At 45.5% G+C, this 25,272-nt stretch overlaps 2 protein-coding genes across 5 annotated transcripts in view; one reads left to right on the top strand and one right to left on the bottom strand.

The window, feature by feature from the left end:
- The window catches only part of Gpld1 (glycosylphosphatidylinositol specific phospholipase D1), a 53,761-nt gene extending 50,307 nt beyond the window's left edge, over positions 1 to 3,454 (top strand). For all 4 annotated transcript variants that reach the window (XM_029468336.2, XM_085831201.1, XM_021179909.3 and 1 more), the window contains one exon: positions 2,724 to 3,454. In XM_029468336.2, coding sequence (XP_029324196.1) covers positions 2,724 to 2,810 — 87 coding nt within the window. In that variant the 3' untranslated portion in view covers positions 2,811 to 3,454. The remainder of the gene's footprint in view (positions 1 to 2,723) is intronic.
- Mrs2 (magnesium transporter MRS2) lies at positions 150 to 25,272 on the bottom strand. Its single transcript, XM_021179910.2, has 11 exons — positions 25,019 to 25,272; positions 23,461 to 23,534; positions 19,703 to 19,739; positions 18,211 to 18,323; positions 14,853 to 15,026; positions 12,122 to 12,252; positions 9,636 to 9,752; positions 7,976 to 8,128; positions 7,360 to 7,477; positions 6,322 to 6,435; positions 150 to 5,863 (listed from the first exon to the last, which is right to left on the bottom strand). The coding sequence occupies exons 1-11, from the start codon at positions 25,179 to 25,181 to the stop codon at positions 5,747 to 5,749; spliced, it is 1,311 nt and encodes a 436-aa protein (XP_021035569.1). The 5' UTR covers positions 25,182 to 25,272; the 3' UTR covers positions 150 to 5,746.

The raw sequence follows: 25,272 nt of genomic DNA, 5'->3' as shown, positions 1-25,272 counted from the left end.
CATGCGGTGCTGAGGACCTGCTCTCACTCCTGCAGGCTCTGGCTGTACACACCGCACCGCAGCTTCTGAGACAGTTCTCACATAGCCTCCAGTATCCCCTGGCCCTTTATGGCATTTGCAGATCACTGCAATGACAATGTCCAGACTGCTGACTTTTAAAAAATGTTTATTTGTGTTACAAGTATGGTCATGAGCCACAGTACACTTGTGGTGCTCAGAGGAGCAGGGGAGAGCCTTCGTTCTCTCTTCCCACCATTCGTGGGTCCCAGGGACTGAATTCAGGCTGTCAGGCTGGGCAGCAACCTTATGGGTGACATCCTGGGTGCCTGGTCCGTCTTTTAATGCGTCTAGACCAGTGGTCCTCAACCTTCCTAACGCTGCAATCCTTTAATACAGTTCCTCATGGTGTGGTGACCCCTCAACCATAAAATTATGGTTGTTGCTACTTCATAACTATAATTTTGCTACTATTATGAATTGTAATGTAAACATCTGTATTTTCTGATGGTCTTAGGTAACCCCCGTGAAAGGGCCATTCGATCCCCAAGAGGTCACAACCCACAGGTTGAGAACTGCTGATCTGGACAGACACGTACACCATGGCTACCCTCTTAGGCACCTTTGTTTTCTTTCAGATGACTACTTCCCAATAGTTACACAATACTTTATTTTTTGGACAGTCCATAACTCAGTTAAATTACACTCTTATATTTATGTTATTTCCATTTTTTTATTATTGCACAGTGCTGTAGCGAACATCCTTGCACCTGTATTTTTATATAATTATGCAAATATCATTGTAGGCAAGAAACACAGCAGTGGGACCCCTAAAGTTTCCATATACTTAATATTTCAATAAATATAAGAAATTTATCTTAATATATACTACTAAAGAGCCAGGTGTGGTGACTCATGCCTCTAATCCCAGCACTTGGGAATCTGAGGTAGGCATCTGAGGCCAGCCTGGGACTCAGAGTTCCAAGTTAACTTGAGCTAGAGTGAGACCCCATGTCAAAACAAAGGAAACCACACTAATCCACGAAAGCATTTGCTCATCCCAGGACTAGTACTGTAGGACTGTGCCAGGCTATTAACAAAGGCGGGATGCCGACTGCTCAGAAGATACACACAGGTCTGTGAGACTAGCACAGGACCAACTGCTGGGGGGCAGGGTGAGCAGGAGTCCCAAGTGTGAGCAGTCCTAAGCTGGTGAAGACAGCAATCTGGTAAAGGCTTGGGAGGTGCTTGGCCGACTCACAGTGAAGCTGCCCTCTGGTGGCCAACAGTCCTCACTGACAGACCATGATAGACCATAGGAAGTTCAGGGTTAGCTACTAGAAACAGCAGTTATTAAGTTTATGGAAGGATTCTCTAAAGGACATGCTTGGCTTTTACTTACAATTTTATGCACTTTCAAGAAATTAGACATTGTCTGGAACACTGACCAAGGGTAGCAGTGATCAAGGTCATTGGAAAGGACTTTACAGTTGACTCTGGTTAACTCCACAAGTTAGCCTTCCTAACTGCACTTCACTTGTGTCAGTATTAACATTCCCCACTTTCCCATCTCACAACTGAGACAGGGTATTAAAGCTCAGTGGCCTTTCCCTGAGACCTGAGGTAGGACTCTCAAGACAGGCTTCCTTCCTGGGACACGTGAGCCTGGAGGGACTGGCAGCCTGGAGACGTGTGTAAGGAACACTGCCACTGTCACGGTGCCCGTGTCCACGGTGAGCCTCAGCAGGACATAACTCTGCCTCACTGGACAGCAGAGAAGACAGAACAGTGAGACACGGCCAAGTCTCCACCTATAGCTTACACCAAAGGATACAATGCAGCTAAGACCTTTGGCATCAAGGTACAACGACACAGGGATACAGACAGTGGCTGTCTATACAGAACTTGTGGTTCTGAGATGGTAAGACCAGGGAGATGGCAAGCAGCCAGGAAGTTTAACTTTAGGGGAGGAGCATGGTTTGACCAGGAAATAGAAAGGAGACTTAGAATATAGCCAAAGTAAAAGCACATTTAGTAAATTAGTAATTACATAAAAAATGCAAGAAGAAATTACCACTTTGCCAACTGAAAAGATTATTTTTCTCTTGTGTGGACTGACCCTGGGGTATTATTAGGAGGTGCCAGCAAGGGCCCCACCTAGAATCCTGACACATGGTCAGGCCACAATACATTGCTGCCATTATCATCATTTTGGGATTATTAATGTTAAAATGCAACCAACAAGATAAACATCACAGCCTGCTGTCTAAAGTGCTATCAGCCAGCATAATCAGCTACACTTTACTTACCAACAAAGATCTAAAATAACTTTTGGCAGTTCCCCAAGATCAAGTTGAACTGTTGTGAAGATTTGCCATTACTACAATGTTTCCCAACCTGCTGCAGACTTTGGACAGAAGTCTGAAAGTGAGCTTGAGAACAGCGTAGGCAGCAGGGATGCTTTGTGAAGGTGGCCCGTGCAAGCCCCCGCCACTCCAGATGTAGGCACATGCACCGACCACAGTGAGGTTCTGGGGTCCACTTGTACAACAGTGGGGTTTGGAACTTAACAGATCTGAGAAAGTGGAATCTGAACAAAGAGAGAGACCCAAGTTCTGGCTGTGGGGTGTGGCCAGCATTGCTTTTCTGTGTACTTCAGAGCACAGTATGACGTCTGTTTCATGGCGGGAATGTCACTAGTGCTGTCTGTCTTGTGTCCTCCACAGAACCAAGTGGTTGTTGCTGCTGGAAGGAGTTCTTGGGGAGCCCGGCTCTCTGGGGCACTTCATGTCTACAGCCTCAGCTCAGACTGAAGACGGCACTCTTCTATTCACCCCCCCTCTCTTGAGCCAAGTCATCTCCAGGATGGACAAGTAGTTCTCGGGTGGAGCTATGGTGAAACCTGGGACAGCCAGGCTGCCTAGAAATATGGTCAGCTATGTGTGGACCCCGTGTGCTAGGGAGCAGCAGGCTGTGAGGTCAAGTCCCCTCTCAAGCTCTTCTGCATCCTCTGAGTTTGCTGCCTAAGCTTGGGACTTTATCACCCCACCTCCTTTTCTGTGGGAATACCTGGCTCTCTTGCCTAGAAAGGGTGTAGTTAGCTCCTAACACTCTCCATATAATTGCTCCTATAAAAATCCTTGGTAGTGGTGGCTTGTCCTATTTGGATCTTAAATGTACCCCAAATCTCCTATGTTGAAGGCTTGATCCTCAGCTTAAAGAAGGTAGGAACTGTGAAGTAGGACTCTGTTGAGGAGAGTTATGTACTGGGTTGTATCAGGACCCCTGGGCTTCCTTGCCTTTCTGCTGCCAGCTGAGCTGCCATGACCTGGGCAGCTCCCCTCTGCCACAGCACACTGCTTCTTCCCCAGCCCCAAAGCAACAGGGCCAAGCACCCTGGCGCTGACATGGCCGAAAACTGTGAGCCCAAATAAACATTTCTTCTTTTTAAGCTCTTTATCTTGGGTATTTTGTCATATGTCCGGTGAAAACAGTGGGAGGAGAAGAGAGGGGTGTGGGGAAGGGGCCACAGTGGTCCCCCCATTCTATACAGTCAAGTACAACTACAGACACTAAGGAAGGAAGGCACAGCTGCTGTGAGTATACACTCTGACTCCTAAGGCACAGCAGGAAGCACAAAGGGACATTTGGTTTAAGTAGTGGTCCAACCTATCTAAAGAGCACAGCCAGCACAAGGGCCATTGTTTTGGTACATGGACAGCAATTAGAAAATGTAAATGGCAAGGTGAACTCCAGGGCCTTGTGCACAGCAGGCAGGGGCTCCCTCAACCCAGCCACACAGTGCCAGTGATTTTGCTCTGTAATGGATGGACAAGAGCCTGTCTAAACATGGCCAGAGGATTTGTCTTTTGTTCAGTGTCTGAGCATAGCATGTAACAGGCATCAGATAAAGAAAACCTAAAGCTTACAGAAATCCAAACATCTTCAAGTTGACAGGATACTGACTATATTGAGTCCTCTGTGAGAAAGTAAATGATACACCCATGTTTGGATCCTTCCATTAGAACCTCTTTGGCCATTACTGAAGTTATCACACTGAAGCTCAAATGTAGCTTCACTGCAGCCATTCACAGAAACGAAGCTGAGCGCAGTTCCTGGATCCCAGCACCCAGCAGCCTGTCAGTGAGCTGTTTAGCCTATTCCAGTCTCTTGTCAGCAATCACTTCACAGGATGACCTCTGCTCTGCCCACATCGGCTCAGAGGCTCTGAACGTAAGGACAGACCGTATCCCACCTCTTTGCTCACACCTGATGTGTGACTGCTTGCTCAATCACTAAACTCACTATTTGCCACTTTACATTCCCTTTAAGGAGCACTTTCACTCAAAAACCCTACCTGACCTAGGCACCTTTAAAAATTTTACGAACTGCCAGTTCCGTCCTTTAATGTGAGGTGAATTGATTACATTTGGGGTGGGAGCACTTCGTTATCCCCTCCCCATAGGCTAAGCGCTGCTCTGGCCTTACTATAGTCTTACAAGTGCATTCCTTTGGGAAGCACACTTTTTGGGTATTGTAATGCTCTAGCACACAACTGAATGAATCCTCCTGAGAACACACAAGGGCAGGCTGAATGGTTAGTGAAACAACAGCTTTCAGACTTACAGGTGTGAGCCATCTGTCTCTTCCCGTGCAGTTAGAGGGCTGATCCCACAGCTCTGCTCCACCGGGCGAGTGAGCACTCTGCAATGAGCAGCACTCGCAGCCCCACTTCAGATGGTGTTTTGAGTCAGTGCCTTACTTATAGTCCAGGTGGGCCTGGAACTCCTTCACTGGCCTAGAACGTCCTCTGTAGCCCAGGCTGGCCTCAGACTCTCTGTAACCTTCCTGCTGCAGCCTCTCATGGACTGGAGGCACAGCTGGTGGAGCAATCATGTCCTGCTTTGCCATTTATTTTAAACGAGAACTTCTGACTGGGAAGATAACGTATCCACAGTTCTTGCATTAGCTATGTTCTTGTTTGACAAGCCCATCTGCTAACTTCTGAGAGGTAGGCAAACACATTAGCTGGCTGTATACATTTTCTCCTGGGGAGGGGGTAGTAGGACAATCTCTTAAATCAGGCAATCATCAAAACAGCTATAAAATTGTAAGAGAATAAACAAACTTTCTTTAAACCTAACTCCCACGGTTCTACTTATAATTAATAAAAAAAAAATAGTAAGAATCTTGATTAACTGGAATCCAAATATGCTGACATTAAATTATACCTCCTTTCATTCATCTTATATATAAAAGAGAGCAAATGCCTGGAAGGTCTACCAAGGAGCGACACTCCTCCAGAGCTTGCTGCAAGGCTAACAGATCCATCAGCTTTCTTTCCTGAGTGAGAAGCTGCTAGGAGCGTGGGTCCCTCCCTGTGCGAGGAAGTGAGGTCTGCGCACTGAGGAACCATGGGCTCTGCTGAGTCTGGGGGCTCCGTCAGCCCGAAGCTGCACTCTTCTTGATATGTAGAACGGCGCTGACTCTACGTAAGTCTACCTCACAATAAATTAATCTATATTTTAAAACATAAAAACAGTATCTCAAAAGTTGGTAGGACACAGGGTTTTGGCCTTTTGCAAAGAAACCTCTTCTTTGTCTCAAAGAATTCTGCAGATGTGATCGTTTAGTACTGTGAATGCCACAGTATTTTTAGTCAGACGTAATTTAAACACCAGTTGTCTTTTTTCCCCAGAAAGTAATAATAGCTTCAGAAGTATACAAATCTTTGTTTGTCAGGCTGCTGCTAGCGGTTTGCCAGGATAGTCCTGCCTGCTCCAAGTCCTCCTTCCGGCCTGAGGCTGTTTTTCACGTCCATCCTTCTATCTGCCAGAAGGGTCTTCTTTTTAGGTAAGGAGGCCATCTAAATAAAGCAGGAAAGGAATTTCAGTTTGTGTCTTTCTTAGAAGCCACTAACCAGAGGGTAGGGAAGACTGGGCAGGTCAGCGCCCGTGCACTTCCTCCAGCAGTGCTGACTCCACAGATGAGGGAGGTAAGGAGGGGCAGTCCCCAGGCTCATGAGAGCACTACAGCTAGCTGCATTTCAGCACAGCTACGGGAAAGCCCTGCAGAGCATCTGTCTCAGGGTAGGATTCCTGCCAGTGTTCTACAGAAACCAAGTCATTTCCAACTGATTCACTGTGCTGGACACTGCTAAGCATCTCACCTTATTTAACTGTCTACATCATAGGAAGCACATGGTGTGGACTGGATTAATAGATGGGAAAGTAAGGAGAACTTGCACAGGGTTACAAAGCCTGCGACCACTGACTCAGGTCTGCAGAGAGCCCAGCAGTGCTGCCGTGAACCCCAAGTCCATACCACAGGGGGCACAGGAGCTTCCAGCTGTCTTCCAAGGAACGAGAGCAACCTCCTCCAGATGAGACCACTTCCCATAAACATAATCCCCGTAACCAGCCAAAACACACGGTGGTCCTGAAAGAAACGAGTTTATTCCAGTCACAAAAGGTCAGGCTCCTCACAGACAAACTCCCCGCCACTGGAAGAGCGCTCCACAGAAAGCAGCTAGGACAAGGCCTGCAGTAAAGAAAGCCCCAACCCCACGGCGAGGGCAGGGCTACTCCTCAGTCTCCTCACAACTGGGGTCTGCTGCACCCGGGACTGTGGATAATGCAACTATCAGAGAATGCTGTAAAGGCAAGGCTTTGCTCTGCAGCCCAGGCTGGCCCTCAATTCCTGGGCTTGAAGAGCTGGATCTGCAGGTGTGCACCACCACACCAGGATGAGAAAGGATTTCATCTTTGGCTTGAAATCCTCGTTTTATAGATCTGCAACTTTAGTTTCCTGAGGCTCTCATCTACAAAGTAGGGGAAATATGTCTATTTTATGGAGTTGTGGTAACTGTATCAAACAGGCCCTATATACATATAAACTCCCAGGAACACACAACTAAAATAAAATCCCTTATTACCACTGCCTCACAGTGTGGCTGTGTTAGTCAGTGTCTCCTGGGTACTTCCATGTACTAGGAAATAACGCACAGGGGCCACTGGTAACTGCCTGACTTCTAAGTGGCATCTTTATTGTCAACTTGACTAGATTTGGAACCTCTCAGGAGTCAAATTCTGGGAGGGTATCTCCAGAGGGGGCGAGCCCCCTGCTCCTGACTGTGGCCCACACGACCAGACGCCTCCTGCTTTGCGACCTTGCCTTCCCCCGCAATGATGGACTGTGAGTCCTTTAACTGTGAGCCCAAACCAACCTTTTGCACCTTGTGTTGCCTTTGCCAGGGATTTTGTCACAGCAATGAGAAAGGGAACGAATATACTCTAACAAATCTGCCCATTTAAACGTCATAAAGTACAATCCTGTGAGCCATTTAAAGAGTTGTATTCCTACCTCTTCAAGGGAAGATTCCAAATTCATGCCAAAAGCAACTCCCATCAGGCCAAAGAGCGAAAGGGAGAAGGTTCCCATGGTCAGCTGGAGATTTAACCTCATCATCACATTGCGATGGCTGCAGAGAAAACATCCCACTCAGACCAGCACACACCCAGATCCAGCAACACCGACTGAAGGCCTATGGAGGCTAGGGGTGGTCACTCTTCACCTTCAAAAGGAACTCCTGTGATGGTTAACACTGTAGCTTGACAAAGTTTGGAATCACCATAGAAACAAACGTCTTAACTGAGGTGGGAAGACCCACCCTTGCCATAGGTAGCACTACTCCCTGGCTGGGGACCTGGAGAGCATTCACAGGGAAGTGAGCACAGCACAGCACTCACCTCACTGGTTCCTGACTAGGACATATGAGCAGTTACTTCAAGTTTCCCTCAAACTGTGAGTCCAAGAAACCCATGCATCATTTAGTGCTTTAGCCAGCCAGGTAACCAATAAAGCCCACTACGGAGTAGTCCCAGATGTGATGGTGTGACTTCTTCCAAATGCCATTGTTTTAAAAAGTGCTTCTTCGTTCCTAACTGCAGTGCTTGCCCCCTCTGTAGGGCATCCTCACCTGTCTAGGTTGATGAAGATAATGCTCTGCGAATCGTCAATCAGGACCCGAAGCTCCCGAGCCTCATTGGAGAGGTCCTCTGCTAAGCGGTAGTAGTTCTCCAGGAGCAGCTCCATCTCCTCTGCGTGGTCGATCCCAGTGCTGCTCTTCTCACTTCAATACAGTCAACAGTCAGCAAACCCGACTTCAGCCACCAGGGAGAGAGCTAGCCTTGTCTTGTCTGTTGTCTAGCCTTGTCTCACCTGTTGCGACTGCATCCCATTTGTGAGCTTTGTCAACTGATCCTAAGCATATGCACTCAGCCCTACTCAGAGGAGTTCAAATCACTGTGCCCATGCCCTCAATCCAAAAGACTCATGTAAACACATCGTTAGTGACTGGGAAATGCAGATGTGAATACTGATGAGATAGTGCAAATACTAGGGCACTATGGAGCACAAGAGAACCCAGATTAACTTGAAAAGAGCATTTCCTGGGGCTGGAAGATGTCTCAGTGGTTAAGGGTCTTCCAGATGACCTGGGTTTGATTTCTAGCACCCACCTGGTGGCTCACAACCATCTGTAATCTGAGAACCTCCAATTCTCAGAGATCTGATGCCCACTTCTGGCCTCTGTAGACATGGAACATACAAGTGGTACATAGACATACATGCAGGCAAAACACCTTTGCACATGAAAAAAAGCATGTCCCTTTGAATGCAATCAAATACAGCAGTAGCTGATTTCATCCTCCCTGCATGAGTGAGCAGAGGACCCAACTGCTGTCATCTGCTTCCCTGAACTCATCCTATTAAGAGTGTGAAGTTCTAGCCTGTGTGATGGATACCACAGGTCTGACTGTACTCTAAGGCATCCCCTTTCCTGCAGGATAGATTTGGTAAAAGTGAATTGCATTGGCATGTCTGTATGATTAAATGTCAGGGAGAGTGGGTTGTATATTTTGTCTTGGGGGAATTAAAAAAAGAGAAAGTAGCTGTTACTGTTTATGGTGTGCGAGTGATGTGGGGGTCAGAGGACAGTGTGCGGCTGTACCCTCCTTTCCCTTTCCCATGGACTCCAGGCATCCAGCTCAGGTCAGCATGCTCACACAGACACTCGCACCTGCCCCTCTGCTTGCTCTTAGCTAGTGAGGAGCAAGAGCACTTACAACTGCACCTCTGTCTAGAGAGTGCATCTCTACAGGCTCTGGACCCACTACTGGAGGGGACTCAAGTCTCCAGTGACTTTTAAATGCACTGCCAAGTATTAAAGATCAGACAGTGAGCTTCATACGTTGTGTTTGGACCTGCTTTTAGCAGTTTCTAAAAAAACAAATTATTTCTAGGTTTATGAATCAGAAAAAGTGTGTAAGCTATGTGTTTATAGCAGACAAGGCTTATGGAATGCAATCCCCTTCTCCTTACCATGCAACTGTTACCTTTGCTTCTTAGGGAACTTATTTCATTATGCATATGTTGCTTAGTGATCCATTCCCTGGGGATTACTGCGATATATTTATGTTCTCTTCAGCCCAGCAGCTGGAATGCAATGTGCACTCAATGCAGCCTCACTGAGCTGGGACCTGTGCAACACACAGTGTCTAAAGCTGAAAAACACCTATTCTCTATCTAGAAAAATACAGGCTCACCTGAAGGGAGAAACAACACAAGGCTCCACTTACAAGACATGTGGGTCGCTCCACTTGGTCAGACAGAGTTCTTCCAGCATCTCCTCCTCATCCAAGAGCTCCAAAATCGACTCTTTGAAAATTTTAATGTCTGTTTCTAACTCAGAGAGACTGTAAGAAGAGTTACACAGCAGAGGTCAGCACCATCAGTTCACTGTAAGTGTGAAGGGCAACTTATAAGGCTAAGGTAAAACATGTGGGCATTATCCTTAACAAAGGACTCTGAGATGAATCAGGCCAGAGGATGGCTGAAGAGGTGCACCGAGGAGGTTTGTAGGAGGTAGGTTACAGGTAAGAAAAAGAAGCCGGAGGAGCGGTTTGTAGTCTCGTTTGTGAGTCATGCAGGAAGGGGATGGACAGACCATTCAGTCTTTATGCATAGTTCTGAAGGGGGAATCACGGCAGGCAAAGGCTCGCTCAGATCACTTACACCCTTGGCCCTACCCCTTTTTTTTTGAGAGAGGGCATCACTCTGTAACCTAGGCTGGCATCCAACTTGAGGCAATCCTCCTGCTTTAGACTGCTGAGTGCTGGGATTTCATGTGAGGTGCCATACCTAGCTTTGCACATTCTTTTTAAAAATTACTTATATTTATGTGTCTGTGTGTGCCTATGCCATGTGTCCTATTGTATGCCAACTGAGGCCAGAGTGTTCGCTTCTTGGAGCTGGAGTTACAGGTGGTTGTGGGCCACCTGATATGGGTGCTGCGAATGGAACTCAGGTCCTCTGAGAGAGCATTATATTAGGCACTGAAACCATCTCTCCAGCCTGGCGCTCAGATTATCCTTAACTAATAAAGGAACTCTAACACTGGACTAACAACACAAACAACAACACCTTTTAAACTTTTAACCAAGAATGGAGGCTTAAGGGATAGACGGCTGAGCAGTTCAGGTCACCTGGTATTCTTGCAGAGAATCCAAGTTTGGTTCCTAGCACCCATATGATGGCTCATAATTGTCTGTAACTCAACTCCAGGGGATCTGATATCTTCTGAACTTCTCAGGCACCAGGCACACACATGGTACACATTTAAGTATATGCAGGCAAAACAACCATACACATAAAATAAATAAATATTAACTTTAGTTTTAAACTAGGGCCAGTAAGAAGGGTCAAGAAGGCCAGGGTGCTATTGGAAAACCTGATGGCCCATGTTCAATTCACGGCAATTCACGGGATTTACATGGTGGAAGGAGGGAACCAATTCCAACCAGCTTTCCTGACTTCCACACATATGCACATATTCTCCCACCAATACAATTTTAATAAAAATGAATATATTTTTTGTTAGTTTGTTTGTTTTTCTGAGCTGGTGAGATGGCTTGGCAGGCAAAGGTGCTTACCATCAAACCTAAACACCTAAGTTAATTTGTGTCATAATTTAAATAAATATACTCTGAGACTTGTACTCTCCAGCTTTTCTTGAAAGTTTAAGTTAAATGCTATGTTTATTGATCACCTAGTGTGTATGAGGCTTAGGGTTCAATCCTCAGCACCACAAAAAAAAAAAAAAAAATTCAAACCACTGACAGCTAAAATCTGACATGGGGGAGGAGTGCGGTTGTCAGAGAGATGGCCCAGTGGTTATGTGGTTATGGACACTCTCTGCTGTCCCAGAGAACCTCAGTTTAGGGCTCAGCACTTAACACGTGACAGGGTGTGTGCAAAAGGGGCGGGGCGGGCATGAGAGAGGTGCACTTAAGCACTACGTAGGCCAGCTCTGACAATCACAACCTTCCCACTCACAGCAAATTTTAATATGGTGCTGGGGTCTCACACACGAGGAAGATATCTACCACTAAGCTAGCCGCAGCCGCAGCCCTTAGTTGTTAAATTTTCAATGACAGTAGGAGAGTACAATTCTCAGAATATATTTATTTAAACTGTGACACAAATTAACTAAGACAAAGTTTAAATTCTTTGATAAGTTATGATTTTAGAAAATGAACATGGGCTTTACAGTAGGGGATACGTGAATCTGGATTTAGATCAATGAATTTGCTATCAAAATAAAGATAGCATCAACAACTGAACGGGATGACAGGTGGGCTGGAGACAATGTTTTGTTCAGTATCTTTCTGAACACTATTAGATTGTGTGCTCCTTTTGGTTCAATCTTCCACCGATAACACTTAGAAAAAGAAATGCACTATTTTCATACAAAAACTAAATCCCAGCACTGAGGGGGCTAAGGCAGGAGACAGCAGCAAGTCCAAGCTTCCCCGAGGTCAAGGTCGGACTGGGGTATGTAATGAAGTAGGTCTCATCCTCCCTGGAGTCCCCTCCCACAAAAGAAAATAAAGTATGGCGATGCTGACAGCCCGAGTACAGTGTGGAAAGCTGTTACCATTTATAAACAAGAACCACACTAGTTTCACATGTGAATTTACCTCAGCATCTCTCTGTAGACATCACAGAGTCGGAAGCTGAAGGTATCTGTCTCTAACTCCCAGCTCGCCAAGCCACCGGGATTTACCTTTTGCCGTTTTGGAGTAGGACATGCAGCTTGCTTCTGTCCACAGAGGAGTGCTTGGGGTCCACTAATGCATCCAGGGTCTCAAGGATCACTGGCTGCAGGACGCTTAGTTTCCCCCGAAGGGTGCTGATCTAGATAACAACATGGCCTTTCATAAGAATTAAAACAACCTTTTTAGAACTTAGGATCAGTGAAGCCTCTGATTAAACACAGACATTTGTACTAGCAAAAAGACCTGACAACATTTCAGAACACGGCCCCTGCTGGAACACCTATCTATAGATGACTCAAAAGCCATACCTCCTGGTTAGAAGAGCAACATGTAAAGCTGCCACGGGCTTTGGGTTAACTCACAATAGTTTTCCTCTGTAGACAGGACTAGGGAACAATTTGTTAAAACAAAAAACTGATATCCCGGGGACTGCAGAGATAGCTCAGGGTTAAGAGCATTTCCTGCTCTTCCTGAAGATCAGAATTTGGTTCCAGTAGCTCATGTTCGGCAGCTCACAACTGTGTAACTCTGACTCGAGATCCAATGCCCCTGGCCTCTACTGGCACCTACACACACTTAGTTACACAAATATACACACAATAAATATAAAATAAATCTGAAATCCCATGTCAAAGCATGCACTTCACATTGGTTAGAGCTAAGTTTTCTGTAAACAGAGCACAGTATTCAGCCCAACTGAAACTTGGGCTAGAGACCCACAGCACTGAATAAACTCCATATATTGTCATGTGCCTCTAATTCCAGGCCTGGGAAGGGAGAGGGAAAATGAAGTGTCACTTGGACTTTAAAAAGACACATTAAATCACTGTAGAGTCCAAAGTCTACTTTTCTTAAGCTAACACAAGCATGGCTGATAATCCACAGGAATGAACTGATAATAGGATAGTGGTTAAGATCAAAATACCTCCACACCAACTGGCAAATGACACAAGACTAATGGAATTAAGTAGCAGAATGAAGACTATAAATGGGACTACATACTGTTTTAACTCAGAAACACAAGTCATCTGACTTGGAGCTGCAGCCTAGAATCAGGGTTTACATCAGCTTGCTACAGACTCTTTTATTCTCTATTACAGGATCCAGTTCTAGATTCAGAAGACCCAGAGTGGGAAATTAAGGCAGACCTACTATTTCACTATCCTAAGAGACACCAACCCTCTGGCCAGCAAGGGCTGGACTTTGTGTGGCTAGGAGGCTAGGATCCCCCTCCAGGTCCTTGTGAGGTCTCCAGCTCCTAGTGTGTCATGGTCCAAGTGGGTTGAGAGGGCTCCCCTTTATTTGAAAGGATCCCCTGAGGAGATGGCTGGCTTGATACTGTAGTGCTCTTTCAGAAAAAAGAAGGGACCCCATGTCACAGACCAGAACTTTTATAGTAGGTGGCTGAGTTCCCTCTGTTCTCCCCATAGCTAACAACATCTGTTCCCATACTATGAAGTCCTGAGTCAGCCCAGCCTGTCATGCACCAACTGCACTGTGCTGTTGCTCCTGTAACCCCAGCAGAGAGGAAACCATTTCTTCCCTCATTAAAGCAAGCAGGCAACAGAGAGGGATACCAGGTTCACTCAGGCTTTCCTGAGCATTTAGGAATCCAGTGACTACTGATGGATGGGGCAGGGGTTACTACAAGAACTGTGGTTCCTCCAAGTCTTGGTTGAAGACCAAACAAGAGGCATCTCCTTGAGCTCTCTCAAACAGAGGACCATGTGACCAATGTTCATGTGAGAGCACTTGTATTATACAGTTTAATTTGAAGAATGGAGCAAAAGGTGCCCAGAGATGGACATCCATCCTAACTTAAGGTCTCCTGCATACTCTTCCCATGATACAGTTCTTGAAAGTGCAGACAGGTGTGGTGCTACACACCTGTGAGCCCAGCACTAGAGGAGGAGACAGGTGGACCACCTTAGTTCTAGGTTGCCCTGGTATATATACAGCAGGAACCCAATCCAACAACAAAGAAGTAAAAACATATACGTGTATAAAAGGGAGCCAATTTGAAATGTGCTTTCTCAGTCTCCTCTTAAGAGCCTTTAGTCCCACTGGCTTGGGTCATAAAGTTGAAAAATGAATGTCTGTCCTTGGAGGAGCCTGACAAGTGATTCTAATGTGGCTGGGGAAATCGGCTTTGTAATAATCAATACTAACTTGCCTTTGAAGGGACTCTGGCCATGCTCTGTAGAGTGCGGCTCTGGCAGAACTTACCCTTCTCTTCCATCCCCTCTGCCTTACTAGAAACTGTTAGACTATAACCCTGAAGCTAGCCACCAAGGCCCAGTCCCTTACTTGGCCACTACCAAGGTCCAACTATCAAGGTACTGAAGTGCAGCAGTCAAAGCCCCCTTAGGCTCACCTAATTAACACGCCCAATTAAAGTATAACACCTTATCCTAATATGGGGTTTCCCCTTTCACCTTTATAAAATACTGCCATTTTTCTATGTGCCATGTCTGTCTCCTCTCTATCCACAGGCAGTCCTTTGTCCTCCTCCTGCACAAATACCCCTCCTTCCTCTCCCTTGTTCCCTTCCCCCTCTCCCTTGCCTCTATTTCCCGTCTTTGTCTCTTATTCCCTGTCTTCTGAACCTCTGGGCAAATAAATCTCTGTGCTGAGAATTTGGTCTCGGGGGTTCTGAGCGGATGCTTTTCCTAACAATCTTCACACCCCAATCCTTTGAAACTAAACCAAGCTCCGGACAATACATCCAATCAGGCTTACCCAGTACTGCAGGAGTGCTTCAATAGCTCTGAACTCAAATGGTAACGGGTAGGTGACGAGCTGACCTTCTCCAGCCAGCTGTGAGGGCAGTTCCCGAAACAGCCAGTGCTCCAAGTTTAAATTCCGATAATCTAGTATCAGAAGACACTCTGGAGTTATCACAGCCTTCAAATACTAGAAAATTGAGAGAAAGAATGTGTTATGTACACACATATTCACACATTCCTACAGATGCAGGCTACCAAGCTGGAGGAAAAAGCAAATTTACAAAACTGAGTTCATTTTACTAATTTTGGACTAAAATAAAACCAAATCAATGCTCATTTGGTTTTCTAAAAATAAATAATAATAAAATTAAGGGACTTTTTTTTATAAATGAAGAAAATTCAAATTATGTAAGCCTCAATAATTCTAAGATGCTCTCAGAAGATCTAGGATTATACAGATTAGGTATTTATTAAGATTCCAGTCTGGTATGGCACAGATGTATACCCACAATCCCAGCAGCTGTTCAAGGACATGGCCAGCTACAGAGCAAGTTCAAAGCCAGCCTGGTGTACATGAAACCATCTCAAAAAAACATCCAGCCCTAAAGCAAGACATCTGCCAGGACACGCATGAGAAACTAGGGAAAGAGTGAAAGAAAAAGTTCCCTAAAACAATCATGCAGGTGCAGGCGGCTCAGCAAGGGAGAGGCCAGTGCTTGCATGCCAGTATTTGGGAGCTGAGGTATGAAGACTGCTATCTAAAAAGAACAACAACAACAACAAAAAAACCCTTGCAGATCCCATCACTAAGCCTGTGACTTAGAAGAGCTGACTCAACAATATAACTTTCTTCCCCACTTCTATCTTTTATGTGATACCAGCCCAAACCATGGAGGCCTGTTTGTTCCATCTCTGGATGTCCTCACCCTCTCTGAACCCTCCTACCCAGCCCCTGCATATAGCTGCTTTGCACAGCTCTGGCTGGCCTGCTTGCTTCCCTGGGTCCCGACTCAAGACTAACTCATTTCATTTTATGTGTGTTTTGTCTGAGTGTACATGCATGTACCACCTGTGTGCTTGGTGTCTGTGGAAGTCAGAAGAGGGCATCAGATCCCTGGAACTTGAATTTTGGGTGGTTGTTAACGACTCTATGGGTGCTGGAAATCAAACCCTGTCCTATGCACGAGCGACAAGTGCTCTAATCACTGAGCCACTTCTCAGTGTGCATTCCCCTCCTTCTGACATCTGCTCCACTGTTTTCTCCTCCCAAACACCATAAATTGGTTCCTGAACTTAAAAAAAAGAAGTTAAATTTTGGTATACTTATAGAAATGATTTAATTTAATTGTAGTAGTTTGGCTCAAATGGAAATGGTTCCTTTTGAAAATAGCACCAATTTATTGAGTTAATTCGAAATTACAGACAAGCCTCAGTGCTTCAAACTACAGCAGTATGAAATCAGAAAATTTTCTAACCAGGTGTGAATAGCCAGGATTACATATAAGGGATGGCTCAGTGGTTAAGAGAACTGGTTGTTCTAGGAGACACAGGTTTGATTCCTACTACCCACATGGTGGCCCACAACCAGTATAACTCTAGTTATCTGATGCCCTCTACTGGCCTCTGAGGGCACTATCTGTGTTACACAGATATATATTCAGGGAAAACACCCTTACTTATAAAACAAAAATTAAACATTACAAAAAATTTTGAAAATCTAAAAGAAAAAAAAGTGTGGGAAGAAAAAAAAAAGATTTGATAGTTTGTGACTATTCACGACACAGATATTTGATCTTCCAACATTTAACTATGAAAATATTCATACAAAAAGTTGAGAGGTTATATAGTGTTACCTGTCTATCTACTTACATATTGATCTGTGTAGTATAGTCTTCTATCTATCTACCTATTTATCTTACTATCTATCTATCTATCTATCTATCTACCTACCTACCTACCTACCTATCTATCCATCCCTCTCTCTATCCATCCATTCATCTGTGTAGTATAGCATATCTACCATCTGGGTCCCAGTTTAACATCCTGTCTAACTTTATCTCATGTGCACTTCAAAGAGATACTGTTTAGAAGTATTCTTTTTCTTTTCAATTTCTTATTAGATATTTTCTTCATTTACATTTCAAATGCTATCCCAAAAGTCCCATATACCCTCCCCCTACTGTTCTCCCCTACCCACCCACTCCCACTTCCTGGCCCTGCTGTTCCCCTGTACTGGGGCATATACAGTTGCAAGACCAAGGGGCCCCTCTTCCTATTGATGGCCGATTAGGCCACCTTCTGCTACATATGCAGCTAGAGACACAAGCTCTGGGGGTACTGGTTAGTTCATATTGTTGTTCCACCTATAGGGTTGCAGACCCCTTCAGCTCCTTGGGTGCTTTCTCTAGCTCTAGAAGCATCATTGGGAGCAGATTGCTTCTGTTGTGGTAATTTTGATTAAAGGACAAAAAAATCTGATCTAAGACAAATGTAAAAAGCAGCACACGCACACTTCAGGGCTTGGCACCACTGATGGCCTCTCACTGATTTCAGGACCACTCGCTCTCACAGGTCCAAACAATGGAGGGCCATGTTAACCAAATCACTAAAAAAACTGAATATACTCAGTGTCTTCTGAGCAGGCAAGTGAAGAGTGATGATTTTAGAAAGTGTTAGATACAAACGTAAACCAAGGTTTTAAGAGTCAACAGACATTCCCAGTGTCCATGAAAAAGCAGATGCTTCTTGGTAGCTAAGGCTCTACTGTAACTGTACCTCACAGGACACTAATGGAACCATCTCGTGAGCTGCGGTGGCAGGCAGCCTGCGCCTCTGACTTCAGCACTGGGGAGGCAGAGGCGATAGGATCAGGGGATCAGCCTCATCCTCAGCCACACAGCAAGCTTAAGGTAGCCTTGGCCACACAACACCCTGTCTTTATGAATAAGTAAATATCAAGCTTGAGTAATATCAGATGAAACCACAGATGAAATTCAAAGGCCAACGAAGACCACAGTCAGAATTTTCCCAACTCAAAAGAGAGCAACATCATGCCGGCTGAACACAAAACCCAATCCATGCAAAATGAGCTCTCCCCTTACAATGCATTCAGTAACAAAAATCCCACATCCTCCCAATGCTTGTCTGTCTCTCTGTCTGTCTTTTCTCTCTTGAAACAGGGTTTCTTTATATAGCCCCAGTTGTCCTGGAACTTGCTATGTAGACCAAGCTGGCCTCGAACTCAAGAGATCCGCCTGCCTCTGTGTTGGGGGATTAGTCATGCACCACTCTCCCAGCTCTGCAGAATTCTTGTAACCCACATACTGACCACATAGCCAGGACTCTGGTGAACACAGCAGCGTGGCCCTTACCTCCATCCTCATGATGATCCTGTTGTTTCTAGTAGTGATGCTCATCACGTGCTGAAACCTCAAGTCTCTGGCCTGGAGTGCTAACTCATGGTATAATTCAGTTTTCTTCCTCTCTATAAGAGAAACAGAATGGGTAAAACTCCTAACCTAAGGAGCATGGGCTGCTGCAGTGTCCCCCACCTGACCAGTGCAGTCTCTATCACTATCACACAGAGGTTAGGAGAGACTTTAATGCCCACTCTAACCATAAAAGCAGATTCTTGCAAACTCAAGTTCTCCCTCTCCTCTTTTCTGTAATATTTCACTGTGCTCAGCAGCCCACTGGGGACCAGTATAAAAACCACAACCAAGTATGAGAAGCACCTATAGCAGCAATTTTTACCTCTGGACACAGTCTCCTTTTTTGACAGGATGTCACACATCCCAGGCTGGCCTTGAACTCCTTAAAAATCCTTAAAAATTGAAGAATGACCTCAAACTCACACAGTTATTTCTGGGAACTGAGTCTAGGTATTCCTGTACTTTTTGGCAAGCTCTCTAGCAACTTAGCTACATCTCTAGCACACAGTCATTTTTTTTTTTTTTCTTGAACAAAACTTTTATCAGCTAGTTTTTTAGATTTATTTCTATATATGAGTGTTGGTGCCTGTGAAGGCCAGAATGCTATACACCGATCCCCTGGAACTAAAGTTACTAATGGCTGTGAGCTACTGTGTAGATGCTAAGAATTAAACCTGGGTTCTTTTTAAGAGGGATGAGTGCTTTTAATTGCTAGGACATTTCTCTAGCTCCTATATTTTCTGGTTTTGCCACTATAGCATCATATTTAGGGTTTTGAATCTGTGAATAAGCTGAATTTGGTAATTTATTATTGGACAAATAAAAACTAAGAAAAGTCAATATTCACAGCAGATCCTCCTATCTGAAAACTAAATTTACTAGCTAAGAATATAGTAGACGAGAGAAACTTGTGATAGGCTGGGGACAGTAGTATGTGTACTTTTGTGTCAAACCATACCTCCAGCAAGAAAAGCAGAAAAGCTTAGGAAAGCGGTTCTGGGAGAACCACAAGGACATAAGCAAGGATGAACAGGACCACAGGGCTACAGCGAGAGGTGAAACTGGAGTCTTAAGCCACTCAGTGACCCACACTTCCATCTCTCTACTGAGGATGGGGGTGGTGCGCAATTCTCCTTTAAACCTGTTCAGAATGAACAGGGCTCGGAAGGTTGTAGAAGGGAGACTGACAGAAGAATCAAGAGGAAAGACAACAGGGCTCTACGGCAAACACTCTGTAAGTATCCTGGGAGTCCAAGTGGCTCCCGCCAGAAGGAAGTAATACAGGAGAACTGTGCTCAGCAGCCGACCGTCCCAAGAGCGCTGGTGAACAAACATTGAGGAGACACCTCCTTCAACACAGCGGCAATCACAAACAGCACTGCAATTTCTAACTTTTCACCAAATTCACTAATCCATTGATAAAGATACTCACCAAAAGAGGTAACATTTCCTTCTTTGTCAAACTTTGTCTAAAGATAGATCATAAAAACAAGTATTAATTTAATCTCAATAGTATATTTATTAAATTATAGCCTTAAAACCTTGAAATGCAATTTTTTTTTTCAAGACACAATTTCTCTGTGTAGCCCTGGCTGTCCTAGAACTCACTCTGTGGACCAGGCTGGCCTCGAACTCAGAATCCACCTGCCTCTGGCCTCCCAAGTGCTGGGATCAAAGGTGTGCGCCACCACAGCCTGGCTGAAATGCAATTTTAAGCCATTATCTGTAAAAGTCAGAAGAAAAATCCCTATTTTTGATTCCCTTGCTAATATAAACTTGATAGACTAACTTTCTATCTTGGTTCCTCGAGAAATTCACTCATGGAGAATGAGTTCTGTCTCTAGGTAACCTTGCTTTGGGTACCAATGGCCTTGTGAGTAGATGGCACTGGGCTGGACATCATCTTACACCTTGCCATGCTCACTGTGGGGGCCGTGGAAGCGAGTTTCCAGGAGACATGGGGACTGTAAGCCATGGACCTCACTTGCTCCTCTGCAAATTCACCTGCACCTGAGTTATCAGTTAGCAGGTAGGGAAGCCTCTCTGGCTGGGAAAGGACGTGACGATGATTCCTGAGTTGAGGATGTCACTCAGTGGAAACATGACGGTGCTTTGCCGTGTTGCTGAGTGTGGCTGTCTCACAAACCTAAATGTCTTCTGGGAGTTAAGAAGTCTCTGGTAGGCGTTGCAGAAGGAACTGAGACGTACAGAAGAGGTACCCGCAGCAGTCCCAGCATGCACCGGGCCACATTAGCTTTGCTCAGGAGAGGAACACTTTCTGTATGCTAGTGCAGTCATGGTTGCAGGTGTCCAATGTGAATACATGGGCTGTCCTAGTTAAGAAACTAAACACAACCCAAGCATGGGTCTTAGTGATACACAGACACTAGGTTACTGCTTTGGAGACAATTTATGCTATGATAGCAGAATTAAAACAAACCCTACTACTCACACTTCTGCCTGCTTCCCCTGAGAAAGATCTCATCCACAGGATGGAAGCAGCAGGAAACACCATGGTCAAGGTTTTTTCTTTCTTTTCTTTTTCCTTTTTTTGAGTCAGGGTTTCTCTGTGTGTAGCCTTGGCTGTTCTGGAACTCCCTTTATAGACCAGGGTGACCTTGAACTCACAGGAATCCGCCTGCCTCAGCCTCCTGAGTACTGGAATTACGTGCACCACCAAGCTCTGGGGTCAACTTCTATTAAAAGCTTTGTATCTGTGTAATACCTACCGACTGGCTTGGCTTAAATTGATTTCTGAAACACATATACTCACTGCAGAAAATATGGAAATTTGTAAAATGACGTAAATCACATGATTTGACAAAATTTTAGAGGAAACTATGCCAATAACAACTTACAAGGTATCTTCCAGTGTTCCTGTAAGTCATACCTCTACCAAAACATATAAAGTGGTTTTACATTTTGATATCTATGCATCATTTTTCTTTAGTGAGATCCCTTTTCTGAATGACATCATATAAACCAACATTTAAAATGGTTACTTTGTAACTACCTCACTTTTGAAACTCATTCTTTTCAATAGAATCAGTTGATTATTAGTGGTCCTTTTATTTATTTTGTTTAAATTTATTTTGCCTACAAAGAACTTTCTTTGAGTCATCATCTGACTTTGTATCCTTTGGTGGTGGTGGTGGGGGGGAGTTAGTGACTGTGTGGTCCAGGCTGGCCTCACACTCACATCCTTCTGCCTTGGTCGTCTGCCTACCTGAGAACCAGTGGCCTTGATTCCATCGTGGAACCGAACAATTCCAGAAAACTAAGAGTAAGTACTTTCCAAGTAATCCTGCCGAGACTGGCAAGGGCCTCTGGGCTGTACCCCAGCATCCTGGAGGCCAGAGCAGTAGCACTGCCTGATTATGAAGCTACCTTGGACTGACAGTGAGTTTTAGCTCAGCCTGGTCAAGAGACTGACTCAAAATGCAAAGCAAAGCAAAACAAAATCCAAACAATAACAAAAAACAAAAAAAACCCCAAACAAACAAACAAAGAAAAGACCCCAAACAAGCAACTCTGGGATGCCTCTTAGTTTATATTGTCCATAAAGAAAAGTTCTAGCTAGGTGGTGCTGGCATATGCCTTTAATCCCAGTACTCAGGAAGCAAAAACAGGCCTACTCTGTGTTCCAGGCCACCCTGGGCTAAACAGAGAAAGGAAAGAAGAGGAAAAAAAACAAAACAAAACAAAAAACAAACAAAAAAAACCCCAAAAAACAAACCCAACCCAAGTTCTTTAGCTGGGCATGGTAAAATGTACCTTCACTCCTAGCACTTGAAAAGCAGAGGCAGGAGGATCCTGAGTACTCTAGGCTAGGCAAGGAGGCTTACACAGTCAAACCATGCCTTAAAGGTCTTCATGAAGCTAATAATAACCAAACCCAGATGATCTGTAAAGAACAACACGCTGGATGGCCACTGTATCTGAGGCACCATTCTCGGGGTTTTGTGAGTTTTCATTTTCAGTAAAAAGTAGGTGGTTTAACTTTTTTGTTTTCGTTTCTATGAGCGTGTTTGCCTTTATATATGTTCTGGGACACAGAAGAAGGTATCAGACCCCTGGAGCTGTGCTAATATGGCTGTGAGCCAGCAGGTGTGGGTGCCGAGAGTGAAAGTCATGTCTCCTGGAAGAGCAGCAGGTGCTTAGCCATCTCCTCAGTCCCTAAATCATGTTCACAAACGAGCATAGTAACACACAGTGATGCTATCTCAGCTTGGTACTCTAATTGTCATAATTACCTAAGGCAATAATTCCTAGTTATTAATGAAAAGACCAAGGCACAAGTCATCACAGTGACTTGTCTTAAGTCCCCTACGGAAAGAGCACACACTGAGTTTAAACTTAGGAAGTCTGGCTCACATTTAAAACTTTTTTTGGAAACCATAAAAGCTTACAAAATGAGCTGCAAAAACAATTTACAATTTTACTTAGGTTATTTATGGCTAGCACTTTGTCACCAAGGGTCTAATTTCATAAATGCACAAAAGCACAGGAGATGTGTATTACTTCACCCAGTTCCCTGAGAATCACTTCCCAGTTTTAGAGATCATAGCCACCCTTCCCGGGCATGCACACCTCTCAATGGCTTCCAGGGGATTCTAAACAGACTCAGATAAAATATGAAGTGTTCACTAAGGAGGCTTTGGGGCTGGGGCTGGGGCTCAGTTGGCAGAGTGCTTGTCTGGCACACAAAAAGCCCCGGGATCAATTACCAGGGCTGTATAAAGTAGGTGTGGTGGTGCATTAAATCATAGGATAGTGACGCAGCACACCTGCTACACTACAACGTGAGAGGGCAGAGCCAGGCGGGCAAGTTCAAGATCACCCTAGACCACATAGCAAGTCTGAAGTGAGCTAAGTTACATGAGACTTGTTCTCCCTCCAACCCCTTCTCCCCAGCCCCTGAAACAAAGACAAGAAACGAAACTGGCTTCTGGTGGAAGCCTTTAACATGTACTACAAAAACACCTTAATTTTATTGAAAAGGAAAACTGAGCTGTCATTGGAACAGCCTGTTCTGTATAGCCAGAACCCCAGTCATCAGCAAAGCTTCCAGAGTTCCTCTGGACCAATCTCTCAGGAGCTTGGGTCACTGGCCAAACACAGCACAGAGGCAAATACCTCCCCCGACTCCAACCCTGTGAACTGGCAAGTTATTGGACGCTGGGTACTCACCACAGCAAACACCTGGGCCACGCTGGCTAAAGTGGCTTGAGAGGCATCCGAGGTTCTAAACCGGAGCACATCACCTGAGAACAAAGGAGAGAATGAATGGCCCGTGCTAACCCATTTTCTTGGAGGGGAAACTGTAGCTCTAACAGTCCATGGAGCCTTAAGAAGACACTTGTTTGGTTAGGCTTCCAGCTAATCATTCTATCCATCTTCTTACCCACCACTTCCATGTACTAAGCTCACACAACTTGTTAACTGAGGTCTGTCTGTCCTTTGTGATTAGAAAGGTCAGTTGGGGCTGGGGCAACCAGTGCCTGTCTTAAAATGCACAAGGCCCTGGGCTTTGTCCAAAGCACTGTACAAAAGTAATAAAATAACACTTACATTTGTTTATTGGGTGTGTTTGAGTACTGTGGAAATCAGAAGTCTATTCTCTCCTTCTACCATGTAAGCTCTAGGGACAAGAGTCACAAGTTAAGTTCCTGGGTCTTACAGACCACTTGGTTCCCAAGTATTATCAAGGGAGGAAAAAAGCACGTGGCCAAAGACCTGGGTGTGGGGGAGGGGGTGTTGACTGACAGCAGCTCATTATGGGAAAAATTTAAGTACAATTCAAAAAAGAGTAGTAGCCCAAACCACTCTTGTCAGGACTGTTTCTGTGCAGTCACATTTGTGGAAAACGCTGTCCTCAGGTTTCAGCAAAGCATCAGCAAAGAAAGAGTCCTCTGTCTTCCCCCAGCGTTTTTTGCTCCCTTGGCTGGCTACTTGCTGAGCAGACTTCACCAAGGGTTAATTAATGCTCATCACTGGCTTCACATTCAAACTCAGTTCTAGGAATTCCCTACTTTATTCCAAGGCAACTACATAACTGTATCAATATGCCCAGAGTAAAGTAACATAATAAACAGAATTAATAACACCCCAACCTTGCTAATTGTAGCTTCCTGCTGCCCAACATCGACTTTGGTCTGGGCTCCACAGTGAGTTTCAAGCTAGCTTGGATTACTGTGAGACCACGACTCAAAACAAACAAAACTCCCACCTAACAGAATTCTGGGACACGAAAATAGAAGGGGGCATAAGGAAGTAAAAGGGCCAGTAGGATGAGGGGGTGTCAGGAAAAAGTATGCATAAAAGTGCTGTCATAAACCCATTACTTTGGGCTCAGCAGCTGGCTCGGCCAGCAAAATGCATGCCGCCAAGCCCTGCGTTAAGACAACTGATTCGAGCAAGCTGTCATCTGACCTCCACATACAAACTCAGAGAAGGCCGCTTAAATGCTAATTTTAAAACAATAACAAAACAAACGAAAGTAGCCAACGAGGCGGTTAACGCTTCTAACTGCTTCATTCAGAAGGATGAGACTGCTGTCAACTGGGGGCCAGCCTGGGCAACACAAGGAGACCCTGTCCCAATAAGCAAGAAACCGCAATCAAGTCCTTGCAGTGCTGGCCGGAGCACTGAGGGCAGGGTGAGCCCGGAGAGGCCGAGCGGCGGTGAGGACGGCGGGGCCAAGGGCAGGCGGGACAGAGGCCGCCGGGGCCCCGCGGGACGCGCGTACCTGCAGCGCGGGCTGTGCTCGGCGCCTTCGGGCTCCGGGAGAGCAAAGGGGTTGCGCGGCCGCCGCAGGCAGCGAGGCTCAGGCGCGCGGCCGCCGTCCACAGGGCCCTCCGGGGCTGCGCGGCGCGGGGCAGCAGCCCGGGCAGGCAGCGCAGGCATTCCATGGCGCGCGGGCAACCGGGAAGCCGCCCCAGGACGCCGGCCCGGCATGCCGGAACTCGAGTCGACCGGCTCACCGCGACAACCGCGCACCGC

Source organism: Mus caroli, unplaced genomic scaffold (assembly GCF_978045245.1).
Source record: "Mus caroli unplaced genomic scaffold, Mus_caroli_1 scaffold_15, whole genome shotgun sequence".
In the NCBI taxonomy this organism is placed as follows: domain Eukaryota; kingdom Metazoa; phylum Chordata; class Mammalia; order Rodentia; family Muridae; genus Mus; species Mus caroli.
Note: the sequence above shows the minus strand (reverse complement) of the source record. Positions and strands in the feature narration are given on the sequence as shown.